Source organism: Gallinula chloropus (genome assembly GCF_964237585.1).
Source record: "Gallinula chloropus genome assembly, chromosome: 2".
NCBI classification, from domain to species: Eukaryota; Metazoa; Chordata; class Aves; order Gruiformes; family Rallidae; genus Gallinula; species Gallinula chloropus.
In genome coordinates, this window is record NC_140086.1 from 77,351,216 (window position 1) to 77,377,085 (window position 25,870).

At 36.1% G+C, this 25,870-nt stretch overlaps 1 protein-coding gene across 1 annotated transcript in view; it reads left to right on the plus strand.

Moving 5' to 3' along the window:
* The window catches only part of MARCHF6 (membrane associated ring-CH-type finger 6), a gene marked incomplete at its 5' end in the record, with an annotated part of 48,907 nt that extends 23,526 nt beyond the window's left edge, over positions 1-25,381 (plus strand). Inside the window, 18 exons of the mRNA XM_084279924.1 lie at positions 480-512; positions 2,168-2,219; positions 4,451-4,509; positions 5,099-5,179; positions 6,343-6,411; positions 6,528-6,602; positions 7,376-7,510; positions 7,940-8,059; positions 9,844-9,944; positions 10,615-10,752; positions 11,883-12,084; positions 15,491-15,560; positions 16,404-16,585; positions 17,951-18,085; positions 20,079-20,168; positions 21,554-21,686; positions 22,695-22,830; positions 24,603-25,381. Coding sequence (XP_084136050.1) covers positions 480-512; positions 2,168-2,219; positions 4,451-4,509; positions 5,099-5,179; positions 6,343-6,411; positions 6,528-6,602; positions 7,376-7,510; positions 7,940-8,059; positions 9,844-9,944; positions 10,615-10,752; positions 11,883-12,084; positions 15,491-15,560; positions 16,404-16,585; positions 17,951-18,085; positions 20,079-20,168; positions 21,554-21,686; positions 22,695-22,830; positions 24,603-24,693 — 1,902 coding nt within the window. The 3' untranslated portion in view covers positions 24,694-25,381. The remainder of the gene's footprint in view (positions 1-479; positions 513-2,167; positions 2,220-4,450; positions 4,510-5,098; positions 5,180-6,342; positions 6,412-6,527; positions 6,603-7,375; positions 7,511-7,939; positions 8,060-9,843; positions 9,945-10,614; positions 10,753-11,882; positions 12,085-15,490; positions 15,561-16,403; positions 16,586-17,950; positions 18,086-20,078; positions 20,169-21,553; positions 21,687-22,694; positions 22,831-24,602) is intronic.
* Positions 25,382-25,870: the final 489 nt, after the last annotated feature.

Here is a 25,870-nt window from a genome sequence, read left to right on the forward strand (position 1 = left end):
TAGAAGTTGCTTTTATGCAATTTCAGATAAAATACTTTCAACTTTTCTCAGTAAAACAGAAACTCATAGTTTGCATTTAGAAACAAACAAAAAATCTCATTTAATAGTCAGTTCTTTAGTAATGTTTTTGAGTAGCAGTTCAATCATTAAAATCTTCTGTCAGAGTTTTCAAAGTCTTTGGGGAGAAATAGCGTAAAAACGGAGTCTAAAAATTGATTAGATTTGGTTTGTTATACGTAAGTACATATGTATTAAAATATTCAACGTGTGTATCAATGATCAACTGAGTTTGCTGTGTTTACTGAGAACTTAGTTTCTACCTTTTAAGAATTGATGTCCACGTTCTGTTTGAGCAGTAAAAAATGCTTTTGACTATAAAAAAATTGGTGTGAAAGGGACATCTATGAGACTTGGTTTAGATGCATGTTACTTGTGGGGATTTTTTCTGATGAATAAATAAATTAACTTTGTGTTCACAGATGCTTGGACTTGATGGATCTCTGGTTTTTTTAGTAAGTGAAATCTTGCATTTCAAGAATTAGCTGTAACTGGGTTTTGGTTTTTTGGTTTTTTTTGAAGTAAACTGTATTTCCTAAAAATCTTACAATTCTGTTTGAAGTCTCTGTCATCATATTATAGATACTCTTTAATGAGAGTTTCATATGATGTCATGTTCAAGCAAAATGTCTTTTTAGGTGTTTCAGAGTAGAGTGGTGTGTCTGGCTTAAAAGTGGAATTTCTTAAAAGATATCGGTAACTTTGGAACACATGCTCCATTGTAAATAAAAATTAGGTGCTTTAAAAAAGGGTATATTGAAAATAAACATCATGGCTTTTGTAATGATTAAAATAGTGTCCTCATTCAGACTTCTCTGATTTGCCCCATACCACCAGAACATCACTAGTGAAGTTTTAGTGTAGACTAGATTTTAAAATTTACAGTCTTCAATTATGTTTCTTGACTTGATGTGGGTTCATTTGTTCCTCTAATTTCCCCCTTTTTAATACTATTTTAATTGATGTAAGTATTAAATCTAATTTAAATCTTCACAGTAGTTTCTGTAGTGGAAAACATCATTTAAATTGGTTATAAAAATCTTTATGATAATTCAGCAAAGCACTCCTAAAGAGACTGGTGGCTTTTTAACACTTGTCTGTGGGTGAACATACACTGATTATCACCTTGACACACTCTTGTTATATGTAATGCAGATGTTCTGGTGGGCTTTATAATGGTTTCTTTGAAGGAGTCTCTCTGCTGCCCATCCTACTTGGATGTTGGAGATACCTAGCTCTGATTTCAGGGCTGGGAGAGGGACAGTGAAAAGAGTCACAGAATTGTAGGGGTTGGGAGGGACCTCAAGAGATCTGAGTCCATTTTGTTGTCAGTGGCAACAAAAGTTTAACCCATTCATTTGCTATCATGTGCCAGATCACTTACCTTTTTAGAATAAGTCATTTATATTTTAAAGGGAAAAAAGATTTGTGATCTGTTCCAGCAGCATGTATTTTGCTTTATTTAATATGTAAAACCCATAATTTTAAAGTATGGATTTGTTTATTAGACACTGTAGGGGATAAATGTCAAATGTCTGAAATGAAATGTCTAATATTTTAATGTACTCTCTTATATTTAAAATAAGATGTAGCTTCTTATGTTGCTAGGGATTTACCTTTAATATTAAAAGAACTACAGTTCTTAGCTAAAAGTAATATTAAAAAAATAGGCAACCCCTTTTCTAGAGTGGGAGCTGTTTTGTTAACCTTTCCTTTGACAAAGTCTACTTGTTAAGTTCAGGTGAACATTTTCTCATAAGATTTACCTATACATTCAATGTAACTGTTTTTGAGGGTGGAACTGGTTATATTGATTTTAAAATAAAAGCTTATTCTTACAAAATAAGAATGCTAAAGCAAATATAAATACTCTTGCATAGATAAATATCCATGAATGCAAACAGATGCTTTCATAGTCTTATCCTGCATGTTTTGCTCTTTGTATTAGAACAAATTTCTTGGCTCTAACGAGATGTGCACGTCCTGATAGTAATAATAAGCAGTTGAAATAAAGCTTAGATGCAGAAATGAAGTCACACATTTAAATGACTGATACTTATGTACTGTTGCCTTGTCATCTTCCTCCCTCCTTCCCCCGTACTCCTTGCAGGAGCATGTCTTTTGGGTGGTATCTTTAAATACGTTGTTCATACTTGTCTTTGGTAAGTATCATTTGCTCTTAGGTTTTAAAAAGATCTTCCTTTGTGAAGTGATAATGCAGATTAATTTTAAGGCTCTTATCTCAGAATAAGTGAAGCTGTGACATCTAAAAATGGAACTACAAATGAACTGGAAATATGAATAATAAGTCTTTATTGAGGCTAGATTTGTTATTTTAATTCCTTTAAGTGAATAGGTTTAAAATAGGAAATGGAATGAAAGATTAATGATGGCAACCAAAGCATGGAAAATAATAGTGGTTTGGAATACAGTTAAACTACAGAAGGAACCTTCTGGAATTTAACTTGCAGTATTTTTAGTAAAGCAGTAATTGATGTAAAGCTCACAATACTGGACCAGTGATTTGAGCGTCTAGTTACTGAAAGGAATCAGCAGGTCAGAAGAAAATAAAAAGAATGATTATGTATGTTTAATTCACAAAAGACTATAAATCTTCTAATGAGAGTTGGAAAATACTTGAATTATTTCTGTCTGATAACTAGTCTTTTAATATGTAGTTATCAGAAACTAATTAGGTTTTTTAGCTAATTTAGACATTTTTAATAAGTAGAAGATAATAACTGAAATGTCTGAATCCTTTATTTAAATTGAATAATGAATGAGTAATAATAATACTTAAGAAGAATGTCATGTAGATGTGTTTTCAGTAGCTCTTAAGTAACTTCAAAAGCTGGGAAACTAACACATAGAGAAGAGGAATGACTTTCCCAAGCAAGCAGGAGGTCTGGGAATTTAATTTGTGTCTCACAAGCCTATTTTTAGTATCTTTCTAAGTAATACTGTCTAATTTGCAACTGCCAAATCTCTAGTTATTTTTAATTACTGTCTTGGTGAGTTCAAATGCCACAGGCGACACTAGGTAGAAGATAGCAGAGAAGATTTTGGAATATGAATTACTGGTTCAGAAATATTCATATGATGATCTTTTGGGCAAGTTGATTAAGTTCAACTTAATTCATGTCTTCTGTAGCTCTTTTTAGTACTTTCAGATGAGCCTTGTACTCCTTCATGCTTTTATTAAAAGGGATAGATTAAAAGTTCTCTTTTAAAGCAATTTAGAAATGTTAAAAGCTGTGCACTATAATCCCATAAAATACTCAAAATAATACGACTTAAGTAATGAGTCTGTCTATAGGATTTGAGTGATTTTTGTTGTTGTTCTGGTTTTTTATCTCATTTTTCTTTCTCTTGTTCTAACTGTGCAGGAAGAGCTTAAGTCCTCCCTTTATCTCTTATATTTTTGCTGTTCCCAGTAACTGCTGATTTCTCTGAAAGGGATATAAATTAAAACTTTCTGATGATTGATTGGGGTAATAGAAGTCCTGCTAAATCTTTTCCTAGGTTGTTTTTTTTTTTACGTGTTGTTCATATGGAAATGAGGGGGAGAGGGAATCATCAGCCTTTTCTTTTGAGGGTATTTACAGTAGTCTGTCATGGTACAGTGAAGGCAAGCTAAAGTTTGCAATTACTGCAGCCCCTTTACTTCCTGTTGACCCCCTCTACTCCTGTAGCAAAGTAACATTAAATTCTGTGGTCCATCACAGCTTGGTTAGAAGACCACAGGGTGAGCTAAAGCAGCTAGTTGATCCTCTTGCAAGTACACAGGTGTCCAAAAACAGGGAAAGTGCTGTGGTTTTTAATTCGTTCCTCCTGAGACCTCAGAATTGGCAAGAGTTCGTTCTCATTGATGGTGATGGCTCTTTACACATTAATTCAAAACAAAGCACTTCTCAGTTTCTCCTCATCCCTTTGCTGGAGCATCGTCTTCCTCCCCCCTCATCTTCCCTTCCATTTGCAAATTTCTGCAGGGTTTGCATTTTTCACGGTATTCTTAGAAATAAAGCACTAAAACTGAAACCTTGCTGAAGCGAGTCCCATGTGGCCAAGATGTAAAATGCCAACTTAAGGCTTTTAGTGCATGAGGGAGTGAATATATGGAGCAGGTTCCTACAGCAGCCTATCAGACCTTAGTATGTAAGACTGAGAAATTGAATTAATTTAAACACAGCAAGATGAAACTAATTTTACATTATGTATCATCTTTCAGTGTCAATTCTGATCTGGCTTTCAGTGATTGTAAGAATTCTAGAAACATAACACTTTTCAATTTTTTGGTACTATTCACCAAGTTAATGAGAAGTAGAATAATTACCATGTTACAATACACATCCTGTCATGACCTTTTTTTACCCTTTCTGCTTACATTATGCAGCATTTTGTCCATACCACATTGGTCACTTCTCCATTGTTGGCCTGGGCTTTGAGGAATATGTAAGTACAGTTTTAGAATTTTAAAATGTAAAAGCTGCTGATAATTAATCACAGTAATTTTGTAGCATCCTCCTGCTTTTATTTGTTATGGCAAAAGTATCTGGAGTGCCTCTTGTTTTTCTCCTCAAACTTTTTTTTAAGTAAAAATATTCTCTTATTCTTTCCCACTTCATTAATTATTTGCATGCCTAATGATGTATTTATTTTGAATTTTAATAGCCTCTTACTCCTTGTGGGGTTTTTGTGTGTGTGTACTGAGTAATTTTCATAATTGATGATAATAGGTGGTGAAAGCTGGGAGACAGTGAGGTAGTACAAGATGCCAATTTTTGTTTCCTATCTGGAGGTTGGTTTGTGTTGAAGAAAGTAGTTGTTACACTTTTCCAGTAAATGTAAAGATGTTCTACTCTTGATGGAGATACCAAAAAGTAGTAGATGATTAAAATACGTGAAAACTAAGGAAACTTGTGACTCTTCTTGAAGAGTTGAGATTTGGAGTTTATCTTAATTACATAAAACAACCATGTAATCTCTTGGAAGACATGAACTTTTGTTTGGTGATGGGTTGCTTTTTTTCTTTCTCCTCCAGGTTCAAGCATCTCACTTTGAAGGCCTGATTACAACTATAGTGGGATACGTTCTGCTAGCAGTGACTCTAATTGTTTGTCATGTATCCTTTTGTCAGTAGTTACCCAGTTCAGATTTTACGTGTAAATTGCTTTTCTCACTATTTTGAGAAGATACACATGGTGTAACATATCATTTTGCACTGCTTTTTTGGTGAAATTAGAAGAAAAGGTCTCTTCTGTTCACTTGGACTTGCAAAAGTTGCCAGCATGACTGAGTTAATTCTTCAAAACACTTGTACATGTTTAGCACCACAAAATCAGGGACTTTCATCCTTCTTTGAAGGCCTCCAACTAAACTTTGATGGTCTGTCTGAGGAGATGTGTAGAACCATTGTTTTTCCTCACCATCCTTACACTGTTATCATGGGCTGTGTAATAAGAGCAGAAAGAGAAATGGGGTCATGAAAATGCGTAGGGTATGACTGGAAGTTTATTCACATCTTTTTGATCCCATCAGACCTTTAGAATGTAGATTTCTGTTTCTGTTTGTCTCTGAACCACTGAGAGTTCACAGCAAGGATTTCTTATAGGTGATAATGCTCATAATTACAGAGAAATTTAAGTGGAGGTTGGAAAGCTGGAAGGATTTGGTCACAAGTAAAAAGTCTGCATTCTAGCTGCATGTGTTTTGAAGGGACTGCAGCAGCTTCTGTTTGAGAGAATAAATGTTTGTTAGCAGTTTCTCTGTTCAAGAGTACACAACTTTAGACTGCACTGTGTCAATGTGCAGAGCACATGTGGTAAAGCAGTTGACTGGCTTGTCTTTTTTGACTCCTAAAAGAAAATAAAACAAACCCTCAAACTGTAATACACATCTAGCTTTTATTGGAAAAGGTTAAATTTGTTTCAGACTGCATGAAAAAGGAAAGCTACCATTTGAGGTAGGCCTTCAGTTTTGAAACTTACTTACTAGTGGCAGATGTTTTCAAGGCAACTGTTTATTTCTTGAACTTTTGGATGCTTAATTTGAGAAGGATGGTACTATTCTTGTTTATTCATTTTTAGATGCATGCTTGGGAAGTTATGCAGCTCATCAGATTGACTTCCAGAGTCACAGCCCATTTTGAAAATGCATCCCTGTTAAAATACATACTTCCAATTTCACTTTTTTTTTTAAAAAAATGCCCTGTTGCTAAATCATGTTTCATATTAAACTGTGTTATAAAGTACTTTTCAGTATTATTTTCTTGACGAAACTATTCAGGGGTTGGCAGCACTTGTTAAGTTCCAGCGGTCACGACGTTTGTTAGGAGTTTGCTATATTGTTGTCAAGGTAATTCTATTTCTCTGTGTGTGGCAAAAAAAACCTTCTGAATTTACATTTGCATTATCATTTCCTTAGAAGTTTGTTAAACTAGTGAGATGTTCTTTTTTTCTTTTTTCCTAAAGGTTTCCTTATTAGTGGTGGTTGAAATTGGTGTGTTTCCTCTTATCTGTGGCTGGTGGTTGGATATATGCTCTTTGGTAAGAATAGAAATAAATGGGATAATATGTTTTTTAATGGTGTTCCTATTTAAAGGAAAAAAAGTTCTGATGAGACGAGAGATGCTGATGAGGCACCCTTCTGTTTTTATAAAATAGTGTTTCCAGAGGTAAGGGGGGTTAAGGTACTGTTTAATGCTGATTTTCTTTTCCTTCATATTAATAAATACACATTAACATGCTATTATTGAAATAATAAGATTATTTTTACTGCATTTAGAAGACCACTGTGATAATGAGCTTACATATAGGGAAACTTGTGTACTTAAGATAGCTACAACAAGAACTTTATGTGAAATGGTAATGGCTTCGTATTTTAATAGTTGTCCAATCTCTGTTTTAACCAAGATGCATGCTGTGTTTGCTTGGAATTTTTTTCTGTCCTGAAAAAAAATTGAGTCATTTCAAATGGAGGAAATTAATTTCTTCTAGCCTCAGGAGAAATAGTTTTACTTAATGAAGTATTTACTTCATCAAAGTGCCACTTGAACTGATTAATAACTTATACAGTATATGAATTGACTACTTTGTAGTTTCTGTCAGAAGGAATGGATTAGAAATTTATCTTTATTTACTGTTCTTATTGTAACTTACTCTGTGTTTTGTAATTAAATGCTATAATTATTTGTGTTAGCACAAGGCAGACATTTAAATTAAATGCCTAATAGTAGTATATATGAACTAGGGTAAACAAAATGAGTAACCATGAAGGTTTGACAAAGTTAATACGTATTTGTTTCCTACTTACCTTCTAGGAAATGTTTGATGCCACTTTGAAAGATAGAGAATTGAGCTTTCAGTCTGCCCCAGGTACAACAATGTTTCTGCACTGGTTAGTTGGAATGGTTTACGTCTTTTATTTTGCATCCTTCATTCTTTTACTGAGAGAGGTAAGTCTATAAGAACAAGATAGCTACGTAACATAGTTAGAGAAGCTTGCATGTTGACCTGTCAGTTAAATCTTTCACTTGTGGGTATTGCTGCTACTGTATTTTCTGTGTATATATTGGATTTCAGACTTACATGTAAAAAGGGTCCACATTAGTACTTACTGCAGTGGATAATGATGTTTTACAATTTATTTTACTGAGAGATTTTTAGGTTCCAGAGAGCCCTTAAACATGGGTGTTGCTTTTAAATTAATATAAATACATTTCAGTTCTTTCTTTCTGTACCATTTTGTTGAACCTTCTTCAAGAAATACCTCTATTCCCTCTTATGTTTAAAATTAACTTGCTGCAGCAGTGTTACCCAAAATGAAAAACAAAGAATACAAAGAAAACTTTCTCTTCACGGTTGTTTTCCATTTCCTATTTCAGGTATTGAGACCTGGTGTCTTATGGTTTCTCAGGAATTTGAATGATCCAGACTTTAATCCAGTGCAGGAAATGATTCACTTGCCCATTTATAGACATCTCAGGAGGTTTATCCTATCAGTGGTAAGGACGTTTCTCAAATTCCTGTGTTTCGAAAGAAAATTTCATATATTAGCTCCTATATGTGCTACTGTGTATTTAAGTATTTAACTTTCTGGCCTTCAAGGTGGTTAGACACTGAAACAGGTTGCCAACAAGAGCCTCATATTTTGAGACACTCAAAACTCTAGTGGATAAGGTTCTGAGCAACCTGATGTAACTGGGTGTGCTCAGAGCAGGGCATCCAGTAAGGGAAGGGTCTTGGGCCATCTTTGATGTTTCTGGTATACCAGTCTGCACAGCAGACATGGCATGTACATTTGATGCTCTGTATTAATACACCTGAAGCACTTTGAGCGGTGAAAGGTCATAGAGGGATCTTAGTTCTGTTAGAGAGCCCTTCATTGTGTGAGTGGAGCTGACCTGTCCACCTTTCAAGAGTATTTTCTCCTTAGGTAATCATAAAGCTTTAGCTGCCTTAAACTGCGTCGCAGCAAGTGGCCCAAATAGGAGCAAAGATCTTATTACTAAAGGTTCTCAGGCTGTGTTGGAACTGGTGACTACTTGAACTTCACCTTTTGATTTGCTTAGCTAATTGGTTCAGAACTTTTGCCAGCCTCGTGCTGGAGTGCAGGACCCAAATGGCAATCATTTACAGCTTACCACTTCAAAAAACAAGTCCTAATTTTCAAGTTATTTCTTTCTCAGTATTTTTAAGTTTCTTGTGCAGAACATAACCTATTAAATTTCAAGAAAAATGGGTATTAATTTTTTTTTGTACAATTAAGCACTTTCTTTTTTGTGGTTTTTGTCTCTAGTGGTGCATTTATAAGAAATGTAAGAAAGTGCTTAAAACGTAATCGGTTTTTAATCTGTTTCTGTTAGGAAACAGGATTTATAAAAGTGCATCGTCTTCATGCACCTGATCTACCCTACTACGTTTTGATCTTTCAGCCACTTTAAAATGTGAGGAAATAGAAATAATTTTTTGAGGCTTCTGCAGGTTGCTTGGAAACTCAACTGCTAAGGAAAGAGAAGAATCCAAAATTAGTAACCACAGTGATGGGGGAGGGGGAAGAAAGTAAAACTGACATTACCCTAACTGTCAGCTGGCCAGCCAGTGCTCATTCAGCCACAGCCCTGTTTAGTGAGGGCATAGTAGTGTGCTGGTCTGCCTCTGGAGTTCATTTCCTTCATAGCAGCCCACGTTCTTCTGCACTTTGGATTAGTGGCTGAAACAGTGTTGTTTACACACAGGCATTTTTGGCTATAGCACAGCGTCAAGGCTTTCCCTCTTTCCTTCTCTGCCTGGCTCCCTCACCCCTCCAGTGAATAAGGTGAGGGTTTGGAGGAGGAGTATACCTGGGACAGCTGACCCCAGCTGACCAAAGGAGTATTCCATACCATGCGACATCATGCTCAGCAGTAACAGTTGTGGGAAAAGAGGAGGAAGGCACAGATGCTCACAGCTATGGTGTTTGCCTTCCGAGCAACCCTTAACGTGTGCTGAGGCCCTGGTTTACAGCACGTTGTTAATGATCTGTCTGCTGATGGGAAGTAGTGAATGAAATACTTGTTTTGTCTGCACACACAGCTTTTGCTTTCTCTATTAAACTGTCAATCCAGAAGTCACCTTGCCTTCATTCTGTTTTCTCGCTATTCTGCTGGAGAGGGGAATGAGCAATCAGCTGGTTCATTGCTAGCCAAGGCTAACCCAGCATGCACAGGAAACATGTCAGAGAGATGGGTGAGAAACTAGGTTTGGTTGTTTCTGCTGTTGGGGCTAACTTGTAACTTCCTTGTTGCAGATTGTCTTTGGATCAATTGTACTGCTCATGCTCTGGCTTCCTATACGCATTATCAAGTATCTCCTGCCTAACTTTCTTCCATATAATGTGATGCTCTACAGGTAAGCATGTAATTTAAAAGGCATTTAAAATGTCAGTCTCCCTGTAACTGGAAAAAAGTATATTTGTGCTCTTTGACTGTCAATGTGACATTGTTTGGGATGTTGTTTTGCTTGTTTTCAAGTAATCTAAACTTCATTGGTCTGGAAGAACAAAAAGACATAAAGGATGTGGATAGATCAAGTAGCTACAAAGAAAAATACAAGGCATTTTGAATTAGTTCCGTAATGATAACTATTTGGCCTTTATATGCTCTCAAAACATTTTTCCCTTTAAACTGTTGATAGTGAAGTTGCTGCCATGCTTATTTTTCACACTTATTCCTATCATTTCTTCAGGAACAAAATAATATGTGTAATTTGATTTCTTTTTTAAGGCTAGATATATCTTTCTGTTTCTAAATAACCACTGAAAAAGCAATAATAGAAGCAAATCACATTCTGATACCATCTTTCTCAACACTTTTTCTGAAACTTCTTGTGTGTCTAAAGATTCATGCACATTTAATCTGTGCTCTGGATAAGGAAGAATGTCTGCAAAAATGTGAGGATTGTTCCTGTTGGCATCCAGTGTATTTCTTTTATTGTGGTGGTGTTAAGATATAATTCAGTGTAAAAGACTACCATCAGGGTGTTCCTTATGTTTGACTTCTGCTCCTCCCGTTGTTTCTAGTGACGCTCCAGTAAGTGAACTTTCCCTAGAGCTCCTTTTGCTTCAGGTGGTGCTTCCGGCTTTGCTAGAACAAGGACATACAAGGCAGTGGCTGAAAGGTCTTGTACGAGCATGGACTGTGACTGCGGGATACTTGCTGTAAGTACAGAAAGCCAAAATCAACTGCAAACATTGTGGCCAGCTTAGCCTTTTAACTGAAAAGCAGCATGCTTTCAAGAGAGTTATCCCACCAAGTAGCTTTAATAGCTATTTTGCAGAAAAATACGCAAGAGGAAATCACTATATGACTATTTATGGAATTACTTTCCTCTAAGTTGTACCTACTTCTGGACCAGTCTTTGACAAGTAATTTTTGATACATTATTACAGCATTTGCTTAGTATAAAATATATGGACATGTGACTAATACCTTGCTAACTTCTATTATATGAAAAAATTAGAGGTATCAGCAGGGCATTTCCATGAGTCATCTAAGTAAAATTCTTTTCATTTCTTACTATAAGAAGGAAAGCATGCAAAGGAAAAATGTAGAACATGAAAATCTCCAATTTAAAACTATTCACTTCAGCTTAAAGTTAAAAGTTCAGCCATTAGAGAGGGGCAAAACTATCTTTGTCAGCTACAGTAAATGATTACACAAACTAAGGTTCTTTAATTTAGACTACCAGAGTTCTAGCACTTGAATGTATCCTTTATTTCACCAGTTGTTTGTCAGATTAGTCAAGAAAAAATTAACCTTGATTTTGGGTTTTGAGCAATTTAGAATCTTCTTGAAAGACTCTGCCTGACTGTACTTTGGAAAACACGTCTATAGCAATACAGTATCATCCTTGTATGGTTTAGGTTTGAAGGCAATTGCTTCCAATAGAGTTTAGTAGTAGTAAAATAAAAGCTGTCAGTTAAGCTGCCTGCTCATATGAACTGAAATATCAATGCAGTTTTCCTTGCATATGCGTCAACTTTAATACCATATGTTGTTTTCAAAGCAAAGAGAAAGTGGTCATTATTTGTGGCTGTATTCCCACGGTTCTAATCTGCATCCACACTGGTGTTTTTCTTAGAAATTCTGTGTTTAGGATTACATTTGAATACCTTACCAGAAAACGGTGTATTTTACTTGTCAAGATTCTGACAGTACTCCTGTATAAGTTTTGAGTACTCCTGTTTAAGTTTTGTACAATTTGAACTCATTCTGAGTAGGCCTGTCTTTTTCTGTAAGATTCTCATTCATATCAAATAGAATTAAACTCAGATTTTTATTTTTCCAGGGATCTCCATTCTTACCTACTTGGTGACCAGGAAGAGAATGAAAACAATGCAAACCAGCAGCCTAACAACCAGCATGCTCGCAACAATAATGCCATTCCAGTCGTGGGAGAAGGTCTTCACGCAGCCCATCAAGCCATACTTCAACAAGGAGGACCTGTGGGGTTCCAGCCTTACCGTAGGCCTTTAAAATTCCCGCTCAGGGTAGGTGTATCTCATGCATTAAGAGGAAAGGGAGGACATTTGAAAAATGGGTATTGGGGGGGTTTTGTTGTAAGAAAGATTTGGCCCTCATGTTATCTGAAGCGGTGGGTCATGCTGTTTTGTGTTTGGAACAGTTTGAACAATTTGCATCTTTCTAGAAAGTGTCACAGGTATTCTCACATAGGGTTTTTTCAGCCTGTAACTTAAGGCCTGCAATTACCATTTTATTTATACATCCTGTATGTGTTTTCTATTCTATATTAGGTCATATCTTTTTTATTTTTCCTGAAAGTTAGTAAAAGAGAGAAATATAATAATCCCCCAGTGAGCAGGTAGTTTGAATGTCTCTAACAAGGTGTGACTTTCAAAGGGCATAATTTGGCCTTGTAGCTGAAGTGTATTTTAAACTTTCTGTCTTTATTCAATTAAATTGAGAACTTCTGTTCCATTTTTAGTAAACATAGAAAAGAGTTACAGTACTCAAAAGTTCTAAAATCCCTGTCATGAGAAAGGAAATGGTGTTGGCAAATACTTAAAATTCTAGAATAATATATATATAGGTCAAACAATATAAACTGTTGTTGCCAGAACTCTGAGTTAATCAAATACAAACTTAAACACAGCACATTTACTGTGGTTTCAGGGTGTAACTCAAGAATGGAAGCAATGGCTAAAGTTAGAACAGTGTAATGTTGCTTCTGAAGTTTCCTTAAACAGCTGAAACTACTGGAATTCTTCTAACAAAGTACAAAATAAAGCTTTGTGCTTTATTTCTTCCTACAAATCTCAATCCAGTAGAACTGAAAGCAAATTTGGAAATATTTTATGATTTCATAACTGTTGAGTTTCTGGATGCCTGAAGTTGGGTTGATTTTGGGTTTGATATTTTTGTGGGGAAGAGGAGGAGTTAATCCCCTCCACTGTTTTTAGCCTGTAAAATGGCTCTCCACAGGAATGCATGAGTTACAACACTCTTGTCAAGGAAAGAGTGGGAGGAAGCAGCTCATGGATGAAAAGGCTAGGCAAGCAGAATTAGTTTGCCCCTCTCATAGCAGCTGCTGCTACCTCAGTTAGATCATAACAGGGAGTCAGAGCATGCTCTGAGGAGGGCCAGTGTAATCTAGCATAACTGCACACTTACTGCTGAAAGGAACAGGGTCATCTTTCTGTGGCAGCTGCTCCTTTCTTCCCTTCCTAGTGTGGGTGCCTGTGCTAAAACATACACATGCTGAGCTGGGACAGGAAACTGGTCCAGTTGAAAACTCAGGAAATACGCAGAAGGCATTAGTTAAACATGTTTAAAAGTTCAGATAAGACTTCGGTGTTATTTTAAAAGCAAATACGATAATTGTGATGTTTTCCCTTGGACTGAGTCAAGATCGTGTGAAATGGGATGGGATGACAGACAGGTTAATTGAAATTAGTTCTCTGTTGTGCTGCTAAGGTAATTAAAGTTGGATTCTCACTGACTGTGACCTGGCAGTATGTAACAAACGTAATGTGGACATACTGCTTTGAAGGAAGGGGTGTGTTAACCAAGGCACTCGTTAAATCCTTTCTGGAACTACCTTTGCATGGGATATTTTATTTTTGTGGATGCTTCTGTATAAGGACAAGTGCTGGAATCTTCTGTCCCTCAGACCACTGCATAGTAGGAACTTGCAGTAATTTGGGGTGCTGACATTGAACTGATGATAACAACTGAGCAGCTGCTTATTCAGCTGTCAGAAGTTGGTTTTGCTTGCTTACCTTTGTCTAGACATTTTAAATTGTTCTTTGAAGACTTCTACAGAATGTAGAAATAAAAAGAAAATTGATCTAACTTAATTTCTTTCCACTGTTTTCATCAAGAGGTATGACAAAGCACTTGCAGAGTCTCAAACACGTTAGTTACTGATGTGATTCTGTGTTCCTGGTTCCACTTGTTTGAGATATTTAACTACTGACTCATTCAGGGTCATTGTATGTGCTTCAGTTGTCATTTTTGGTATATTTACCTTGTCCCTACTTTAAGTTCATCTTACAAAAAAGTCCTGCACAGACTTCCACTACCAAATACCACCATATTTTAATTACTTAGATTAGGATTTTAAGCATTTGGGGCGGGGGAATCCCTCAAACCCAGCAAAAACTAACCAAACAGAAAAACCCCAGTGTAAACAACTGATCTTTTCTAGGCTTTCATTATTTGATTTTTATTTTCATTTCAACCAGGTTGTAAGAACATAGAAGAAGGTAGTTTATATTCAGGTGTTTTTATGTATGAAAGTTTTCTACTGGAACTCAGTCATGTTCATATGGATTGAGCAAGCAGTAAGAACTGATCCTCCATGTTATTTCAATTACAAATAAACATGTAAAACAATTGGGTTTGAAGTTTTAAAAAATAATAAATAAATACTGGTGTTCTCAAAATTAAAAGATCTGGGTTTTTTTCTTACTATCCTACTTACATTATCAGTTTTATCATGCAGTCTAGCTAATTCTCCCAACTCATTCCCTTTTTAAATAATTTTTTTCTTGTGGGGATCTCCCAAAGCTTCTCCAGTGCTTTGGGATCCCTAACCCTAAAGAGACTATTCTGTATGAAAAAGGGTATGTGGTGTTCATCTGGGAAGGATTTGGCTATTGTGGGATCATCCTTTATCCTTGCAGATTGAAAAATCTGCAAGATTTTCCTTTCTTTAAGCAGTGCTGAAGATCCTGACGTAGAGATGAGACTGGTCTATCTTGTCCCCACAAGTCTCATCAAGGAAAATGTGTCTTACAGATGTAACTTTCTCTGCTTGCTATGATAAGGTGTTAGGTTTCCCATGGTGAGCTTGCTTGCTGTGTGTCTTTGATTAATGAAGCAGAACTCAATAGCACATGAGATATTCCAATATTCAAAGTAGTCCAGTACCCCCAGACTTCTCTAAGATGTAAACCCAGCCAAGGAGCCACCAGCTGTTGCTGTCAGATGCTTGTCCCGTAAACCTGAAGGCATCTGGAAGAACATTCTCAGCAGGGTCTTGCTTCTTATAAAACCGTTGTCCTGCTTATCTGGCATACAGAGCTAGAAACTTTTCAAGGTTAATTGAGAGTTATGCCAGTCAGTGCAGAAGTAGAGGTTACTTTTTAATGTAACATAACAAAGAACTTCAGTCTTTCTATATTCCAATGTTAATTTTTACTGTTGTGACAACTGATGTGAACTCTTAAGTCATACACAACACCTGAGGTGTTACTGCTGGTAACATCTCACATCGCTGATTTATTTACATGGTGAAACATGAGCTGCTATTTGAATGTTCCAGTCTAGCTGCCTTTCTAGGATGACATGGCTTTTTATGGGATGGAGGTTGGGATTTTTTTTTGCTTTGGTCAAGTAACTTACCTGTTTCTCTTTTTTTCTTTCCTCCTTCAGATATTTCTTTTGATTGTTTTCATGTGCATAACATTACTGATTGCTAGTCTTATCTGCCTTACCTTACCAGGTAAGTCTATTATTGTTAAACTGTGATTAGAAAACAACTCAGCACGTTGCCATTCTCAACAATGACAGATGTTTTGAAACCATTGTTGATAGTTAAAACGAGAAAGCATGGAAAATTTTGTCTCATTTTTAGTGGTACATCATCAAATTGTAGTAAATATATATAAGTACATTAAGCAGATCAAAAGCACTTTATTATACAGATTATTTTAAAACAATTTGGAAGAAATTAACATGTAAACTCCCTTGAATTTCACAAGCTGGCTACTGGAGTACCATGTTGGTTTTAGGTCCTTGTATTAACGATCCTAAAGCCAACAGTGTGTTGAGATCAGTTATGGATGGTTTTAATAGTAATACATAAAATAGTTCAACTATAATACAACCAAAGAAATGCTATTAAAAATGAAATGTTGCAAATAAGTCTACTATTTTTGAGAGGTTTTGAAAGAACCATCAGTAAATCTTAAACTGTGAGGCAGTGCATTAACCCAAACATAGCTCGTGAGATTTAAATTCAAGCTTATGCACTAATCCATTATTGACTTTGCAGTTCTGAAGATGAGTGTTTATGTGCTGAATAGTGCAGTATTTGGTGCTTTTTTTTGCTGTAGTTCACATCATTGCTGGTGTAATGAAATTTGGGGGGAGAATTCTGCACATGTATTTGGCATCATCTATGCAACTATTTACATAGTGCTTTACACATTCCTGCCTTGTGGGTATAGTACCAAGAGAGTGGTTTATGATGAATGCTGTTTGTTCATTGATATTTAACAATAAATTTCAGTAAGTATTTTTTTAATAGGTATCCTTCCTTAATTAACAGTGCTTGTGTTTTCAGTATTTGCTGGCCGATGGTTAATGTCATTTTGGACGGGGACTGCCAAAATCCATGAACTGTACACAGCTGCTTGTGGGCTTTATGTCTGTTGGCTGACTATCCGGGCGGTGACAGTGCTGGTTGCCTGGATGCCACAGGGGCGTAGAGTGATTTTTCAGAAGGTCAAAGAATGGTCTCTTATGGTGAGTCTTGACAAAGGTTTTTACTGAGTTATCAAAAAAAAATAACTAAAAAACCTTGTTTCATTAATTAATAATGTGTAATATATACATAGTAATGTATACTATGCTTTCCTTTTCAGAGCATTTTAAAGCAGCTTGCCTTTCCATTGCATAGGTTACCTGTATCTTTGAAGTCAATTTAGCACAAGGTTAAGCAATCAGCCTAAATTTTGCCTATATATTTACATGTATGTTTTTCTGTCCTCCTTTAAAAAGGAATATGTTGCATTATGTTTTCCCATATGTGATGTGTCCTAAAATACATTTACATGTTCACATCCATCTGGAAGCTTAACTATTACTCAGTTGGCAACTTGACATTATCAAATAAAAAACCCTACTAAAGCTGACATTGTAGTGATGAGCATGTGTCTACAAAGTAGCTTAATGTATGTTTACAGAAAGATCTTTGATTTGCTGGATCTTTCAAATTAATATTTAAATGAAATATCCCTTTTTTATTACCAGGCGTTTAGATTCTCACCACAGCAAGAAATTTGTATCCCAGTTTTTATCGTGGTTTTGAGGATTATGTTACGTCTCTTGCTGAAGTATAGTAATTTAGAATACCCATAGCATAAATGTTATCTTGTGATGGACATGCTTGTGGGCTTATTGGGCTGTTACAGACAGAAGAGTAATCTGTGTGTATTTAATGTATTCCTACATTTCCTACATTAAAATTACGGGTATGTGGGAAATCTTAAGCTAGTTATACTATTTAGTTCTATTCAGAGTTAAAATGTAATGTTCTACTTGTCCTTTGTCTCTTCTCCTGATCATGTGAATTAGGTCAGACTAGTTTTGTATCCAGTTTCTAGATGATGCATGTAAATTAAGAGAGTTCTAGACTAAAGAAAGATTGAGACGTGGTATTCGGAGAGTTTAATTGTTTCATCAGAAATATTTCATAATGAGTGAATCTTTAACGTTTGGTTTCCACTGGAGAAAATCCAGTAGTTTTTTGAGAGATTCTTTAATTTTCCAATATACAGAGTTATATGTGTACATATAGACTATATATGCACACACAAATACATATTTGTGTATATATGTTAAGTGTATGTATCTATATACTGCTTATACATTATGCAAAGATAGTATTCTCTACTCAGTCAAAAGTGATTTTTAAGGTTTAAAACTGTATGGACACCAGTAAGCATTGTCTCTGGAGAGGGGGGCATGGAATAGGATCCAAGCTTGAAAGTTTGCATTGCAAAACTATGGGTGTAATAAAAATTTTCACTGCTCATGTTTAATTTACATTTTGAAGTTAAAGAATCCTCTGCTAAACATGCTAACTAAATGTTTTGGGGGTTTTTTTAGATAATGAAGACATTAATAGTGGCTATACTACTAGCTGGTGTGGTCCCACTTTTGCTTGGTCTTCTGTTTGAACTGGTCATTGTTGCACCTTTGAGAGTTCCTTTGGATCAAACACCTCTCTTCTATCCTTGGCAGGTCAGTTGCTCCTGGTGTTCTGCTGCTGTTGATAAGTTTCTTGACAGGTTTCTTGACTTAGAAGTATAAGGGGTACAGGAGTTCTTGTTTCATGCTGATTTGGTGTTTCAGAGCATTTCCCTTAAGTATGGCTTTATGTGGTAGAGAAAAGGCAACCAGTCTGGATGTGAGGGTTATTTAAACCAAAAGGATATACTTAGGAATTTAAAGTATGAAAAGCTGAACTTTGTGGGATGACGTCAGAGGATCTTTGTATTTCAGTGATCAAGTGGACTGCAGTTCAGTAGTATAACTGTGCAGTTGTGTGCAGAGTTTGGTATAGCTGTCTATGCACAGATGTACATACTCTGTCTGACCTTTCTGGAAAGCTTTCTGCCTGCTGTCAGAACTTCATCTGATGGGGTTTTTTCCATACAAGTTTTTAATTGAGTGCTGATACATGCTGTGAATGACATTTTTATGGGCTTTAGGATCATTCTGGTTTTTAGGTTGAGATATCACATCATGAATACAACAGTCTCTTGTTTTTCTTCAGTCAAGACTCTGAAGTTAAGGGAATGCAAACTTTTTTCCCATAAGTTGGTGGAAGAAATTGAAGAGCAGTGGGTTGGGTGACAAATGCTTGCATCACCTAGGCTGAATTATGAAAGAACTTGTAACTCAAACCCTGAGGGAACTGCAACTCAAAAGATCAACAAGGCATATTACTGAATAACAAGAGAATGTCTAGGGACAGTGATTAGCCTACACTGTCTGCAAATAAGCTTTCATTTACTTTCAGTGTCCAAATGTTTGAAAACCACAATATAAACAAGAATTTGACTGCTAATTTGAATATTCCATTATTTTATAACACAGGTATACTTGGGAGGTGTCTGTTTAAATAAATGACTAATAAGTCAGAACATCATAAGATTGCAGTGGTGGTAGATGATCCACACTTTTGGGAAGAATTTATAGAGCTAGAGATTCTGAAAACTTAAATTTTGCACGTTCTTCAAAAGTTTGGAATTAAATATACTGAAATACTTTAACGTGGCAGAGGTTCTTCAAAATATGGGATTAGAGGCATTTGAGACTTGTTCTAAATTAATGAAGAGCTATTGAAATTGAGAAAAATTTCAATTTTTCACAAAAGACAGCAGTCATACAAAGGTTATATATACCTGAGAAAACAAAACAACTTGAACACTGACTTTTTTGTAATCATTTTTAAAAATTTTTAATGTATCTGGGGTAATAGACGTTAACAGAAGCTGTCTTTTTAAGTTGTTTGTTAAAAAAAAACCCCAACGTTTCCCCATTGGTTTAAGAAAGTTAATTAACCACTGATGTCATAAGTCTTACAAGTTCTGTAGCTGTTTATTCTGCCTTGTCAATTTATACTTTGCACTCTATTTTTGGAGGGTTTTACTGAAATATCTGTCATCCAGAAAGGCTTGACTCATGTGCTGTGTTTACTAAAAGGCTGTAGTTATATTGTGTTCTTTTTTTTTTCATTCCAAGCCATAATAATTTTGGTATATGCTAAAGCATAAATTTTCCTCCAAAGAGGATGACATTCTTTTGTGAAGAGCATTGCCTGGCTTCATTTAGTTTTTCTCAGGGGGTAGAGTTTTGTGAACAATTAAATTCTAAAAGAATTAAAAAAGAAACTGTTTGCTGACTTGTGTGAGCATCTTTGTACCCTGTTTCTCTTCTAGATAACATGTCTAGATAAAAGTTGCCAGTGTTAATTATTTTGAATCAGAACGTTATTCTGTTGCTTTAAGTAAGCTTTTATTTTGCACTTGACTCGGGTTTAATAATAGTAGCTGATTTTCTTGGATCCAGGGAGCTGAGTATTTTAACAGGTGTCAGTTAAGTGTGCAAGCATCCTCTTTCTCTTAGGAAATTATTTTTCACTTGTAACATTAGTCAGTTGCTGTAAAAGCTTTTGGTTGTCAAAACTATTTAAATAGGTTAATGCTAACAGTCCCTTTTCCAAAATTAGGACTGGGCTCTTGGAGTTTTGCATGCCAAAATAATCGCTGCCATAACACTGATGGGTCCCCAGTGGTGGCTGAAAACTGTGATTGAACAGGTAGGAAAAAATTACTCGTGAATTATCTATATGATGCATTTTGAACGTTCTTTGAATGTGTGAGTCAGAAAAGGGAGTTACTGTTGTAGTAGCTAAGTAATTTGAGTAAAAACCTGGTCTTGTAGAATCTGTTTAACTTCTATATACTGCATATATAATAAACCTTAGAAATCTGAAATCAAGAAAATGCTGTGTATACATATATATACATGTATACATATATACATATAGAGCTTTACCAGGTTTGTATTAAAGCAGGAAGCTTCACTATTTCTTCAGATGAATGAACATATGTCCAAATACTGGAAACATTTATGTCTACCACTCAAAACCAAAAACAATCTGCCTTCTCCAGAGCTGTAGAGATTCCCTCATTCACAGATGACTGCATATGAAAGACAGTGCTTCCATTCATCTCTGACTATTACTAGATAATATATTGCTGTCATTATCTTGACAAGCAAGGAGGCAGTTCCAAGTCACACAGCCTCTTGCTTTCTTTGGCAGCTGTGTTTTTATCTTAATTTTAACCTTTAAGTTCTACACTTGTCACCTCAATGAAATATTTTGTGTGGAAAGGTAACTTTTCAGCCCTGCACTCTATGTAATGGCTGGGGCGCCTGTCCAGACCTTTGTACGAAAGGTGCCTCCTTGATGAGTGTAGTCCTGGTTATTAAACCACTTACTGATCATTTTATAGGTGTCACACTGCAGAAAAGTAGCCTTAGTATGTTATACCACGGCTCTTCCTTCTTTTGAATGCTCTCCCTGGACCTGTTTTATACACACACACTGGAGCCATTCTTATAAATTGTTATAGCCAGGCTGTGGGACACAGGCCATTGTCTAGCTTTATGTTGTAGTTATTTGAGATCGGCCTTTCTTTTCCCATCTTCAGTCTAGCACGTTGGCAAGGCCCTGTCTTCAGGCAAAGACCCCACATACAGAGGCTCTGGGCTGCCCAGCCAAGTACAAAATAGGATCTTATTTTCTGCCTGTGTTACCAAATTAGATATATTTGTTTTGTTAGCGTGTACGGGATCCTCTTTCAGTAATTTAACAACAAGTGATCCCAAGTCACCCACAAAAACACCATCCACAGCTCTAGCAATCTTTCAGCTGGCCCCTTCCACTCCTCCAATAAAATCCCAACGCTCCTCCAGACTAAGATGCTCTCCTGGCACGATTTAAATTATTTCCTGGAAGTCTGCTGATGCAGATTAGCAGAGTTTTTCCTTTGCCTGTGGCTATCGTGGTTTTCTTCCAGTTGGGAACACCCTTTTCCTCTCATAAGGAGAATTTTGTAAAACCTTTTAATTATTACTGTAAGTGCAAAGCATGGCTTTCATGATCGATCCATTCTCCTTCTAACTTGTTCCTTTTAGGTATATGCAAATGGGATTCGGAACATTGATTTACACTTCATAATCCGAAAACTGGCAGCACCTGTCATCTCTGTTCTGTTACTTTCCCTGTGTGTACCATACATCATAGCCTCTGGTGTTGTACCTCTGTTGGGTATGTATACATTCAGAGTACCTGTTTACCATCTGATGGTTTAGGGCAATGTAAATATATCTGTGGACGTAGAACTTCAAGCTCTAAGTTATTTAAAGAAAAAATAAAAAACCCAGTCCCAAACCAATCCCACTACTCTGCCAGCAAATTTAAATGCTTAAGGATTCCTGTGTCATTTTAAATGTCTAGGTGTTTTGAAGAAATGCAATACCTTATTATGACAAGCTTTTTAAATAAAACAAATGCAGAATACACCAAGAGTACGGGACTGCCTAATACCTAATGACAGAAACATGGGTATTTAGCTAGTTTGGGAAAGGGATGATAAATTCATGTCGTCTTTGGACAATCAGCCTTTAATTTTAGTCTCTTTAAGAGCTATCCATACAGGGGCTACTTTTTTTGACTTGTCAGATTCTAAAGGAAGCATAGAACAGGTGGGGAAAAAAGGGTTTGTTTTGAGGTTTTCAGTATTAAAATAAAATGTAAGCTATGTTGGTGGGCTTTTTTCAGACTTTCCTGTCTCATAACTGAGGGAAACAATTTTATTAGAAGCGGGGAGATGAGCCTTTTCATCAACAGTTGTCATTGTTGCTAGCTAACTCTGATGTTAACTGCATGCTGACATCAGATTAACATCAAGAATCCATTTTGTTCTTTAACACCTCACTTGATTGCAGGATTTTATAGTCTCAACTTGTTTCTGATACGAGGTGTCCAGAAGACAATAAGACCTCACAAGCCAATTCTTTTTTTTTTTTTACTGTGGATTTTTACTATGGAATTTTCACTGTGTTAAATGAAAACTTCCAGCATTGGTGCTTTAGATGAAAAAGCACAGCAGCTGTCATGTGAGATCTCAGAGATAAATGGATGTGTTGTTGATTTCACGACACTTCTACTGAAGTTACAGCGTAACAAAAAGGACATTTCTGCTGGTACAGTGGCAGAAATGCCTGTGTGAGTTTAGCAGTGTGAGATTGTGAAGGCTGTGCCTCTCTTTTGCAGGAGTTACTGCTGAGATGCAAAACCTGGTTCAGCGACGGATTTACCCTTTCCTGCTTATGGTGGTGGTTCTGATGGGAATTCTCTCCTTCCAAGTCCGACAGTTCAAGCGCCTTTACGAACATATTAAAAATGACAAGTGAGTATATAGCATGGGACTTTTATTTCTTCCACTTTAAATTGTGGTAACAGCTTCAGATTGAATTCAGGTGGTGTAGGTATTTAGGGCTATAAGGGATTTTAAGAAGCTTTCTAGACAAACTGAGGGAGACCTGTTTAAGCTGTTGCAGGCAAATGTTTTCTTTGTGGCTCAGGTAGATAAACATAGGACTAGACTGTATGAATTGAGGGCACTCCACTCTGTCCAACTTACAAAGCTGATTGCTTGTTTGTCTCCCCCTCTGTAGTCATAAAGGACAAGTGAATATAATAATTATGACATATCTGGAAATAAAACCATTTCTCCAACCTTTTCTGCATAACTTACTTTTTTTACTCATTAGTCCAATTATCCTATTAATGTGATTTGCTAGAGGTTTGTCTTTACCATATCTTGTAGTGTTTTCTGATGTCTTCAGTAATTATTATTCTGTGTTACTTAGATGCCTGATAAAGTGTTAGTTTTTCTGGTTATCCTGCTTAGTTTCTGAGCTTTTCTTCTGTTACACTTACTACCTTATCTCATCACCCTAATCAATTTATGTGTTGGTTATTTTGGACCCCAGTCATTAAGTGTTTCAAGGCTTCTTTTGTATTGAAAACAAATAAATGAGCTTGTTTTGTTTTGTCCTGAGTTACCCTAGAATGATTTTGCTTTCCACTAACTACATAAGGAGTCAAACCTAAAACCTTATTTGAATCTTAAATGTTAGGAAATGACCTATACATTGTTTGGTATAAATGTGAAATTAGTAGTTTCTAGAAATATTAAGAGCTGTAACTAAAACTAAACTCTCAGCAGATCAATTTATATTTAAACACCTTTAATTTGATCAGCTGATTGAAATACTCTTTGCCACTTGCCTTCATAACATGTTCTGTGGTATCTGGCCTCCTGTAGTGTGTATAGCTGGCAGTTACATTGAGAAACAGGTTTTGAGCCAAATGTTAGAACAGGGCTGGAATTGCAACTTGTGTTAGTGTTACAAGTTGCTTGCTTGTGTAAATAAGGCATGTAGACAGTACACAGAGCTGTGAAAATATAAGTGGAAATTACTTTGATAATAAATTATTAAATCTTATAACAAGAAGATTGTACAACTTAATGATCTCACTTTGGGAAGTGAGCAAACATAGTCATGATAGCCAGTAGAGATTTCTGGTTTAGAAATGTGCTTAATTAAATTTTTGATGTAATACATTATAGAAACATACAAGTCTTTGTTAGGTTTTTTGTTTTTCAACCAGAGTGGTTTTCACTGGAAACATGAGCTGAGCCTCTCTTGCCGAATGCATGTTCTGCATTGTGGCAGATTCTTTCTTGAACTTAAAACCTCATTAGCACTTTGATTTTGTTGTATAGCTGGGTTGTTCCAGATGTTCAAGAGGCAGGGATTCAGATGCTGCAAAGATGCTCTTAAAAGAATCATCCAGCGTAGGGGCTGGGTATATAAATAATACAGACATACTACACTTCAAACTTTAATTCGGTTTATATAGATTTGAACTGCAGGACTACCAAAGCTAAGGGTGCAAGCACAAGCCTGTAATCCCTGTATTCCACTACGAAATTCCTGAATGGTGAGGAAAAAGAGAAGAATGGTTGAAGACTGTTAAGGGGGGACAGATTACTTATAGAGTAACTTTTGCTGAGATAAGAAAGCTGCTTGGGCAGTGAAGAGGGTGGTGGGTTTGTGTTACAGAACGGTACTAACGTTTGCTAACTTCTGGCTGTTTTTGCCATAACCCCAGGTACCTTGTTGGGCAGCGACTTGTGAATTACGAACGGAAGTCTGGTAAACAAGGCACATCAACAACTCCACCTCAGTCTTCACAAGAATAGATGGTCATATTAAACATCTTGACCTTCCCTTTGCCTTTACATGTCTTTTTTTTCATAGACTCTTCAGTCTTTGGGTATCTCAATAATACTCTCAGCATTGTTTTGGATTCTGTTAGTAGCATCCAGATAGCAGTTAAGGCTCTCTACCTTATCTGCATTTTCTGATGTTATCAATGCTGTCTGAGGTCTGCACATGTGTAAATAGAAGTATCCTGACACCCTAAAACCTTGGATTAAAAAGAATGTGCATTGTACATCTTTAAAAAAAAAAGTATATTAATTTATTAAATCTAGTTGTCACTTTATTTTGGACTGCTGTTCTGTTGACAATGTGCCACAAAGCAATAGTGCAAAGAGGCAAGATGGTTTTTATAAAATTTGGAGCTTACTTTATGGTGTTCATAACAGCTCTTATTGTAGTAAGATAGGATGGTTTTTTCACAAGTGGAAAAGGCCACACAGAATATCAGAAGTAAGTCACTGTCTTACAGTCGGAAACAAAGTGGCTGTGGTGAGAACATAATGAACTATGTATCTTGCTGTCAAGTCTTTTTTATTATTTTGTATAACACCAAAGCTGTTGTACATTTTTCTATTGCCTAATTGTTTTTCATGTGTCTGAGTTTGTAATATTGTACAGTTGCTGTTAAATCAATAAAATATTTCCTCTTCTGAGAATTCAGATGTACTTGGTGAGGCTCAGCTGGGTTTTCTTTTGGGAACTGAGACAGGAAGTACAAAATCTAGTAAGGCTAGGTGATAGAAGCATGTAAAGCTACCAAGGAAAATTAGATAGGTTCACAAATTATAGCCGACTTCTCATCAGTAATGGGATTTTTCAGTCCCTCAAGAGGAGTGCTGAACCTTTTCTGATGTGTTTGCACAGAAACAAAGAACGTAGCATAAGCAGCATACTAACCTGGTCCTTAACTAAAGAGCTTGAAATCTTTTTTCCTCTAAGTTACCAAAGTTGCAAATTGTAGTATGAATTTTACATTGCACAATTACTTAAAGAAAGGAGAAAAAACCCAGCACCACCACAACAAAAAATAGATCTCTTTTCTTTCAGAATTGGTCACTGTGAATTTTTATGGAAGTAATATTGAGAGAAGTGATTCTTGCCTCTCACTGCATTGCCTGTGAGGCAGGAAAACACAGATGCTATTAAAACAGGCAA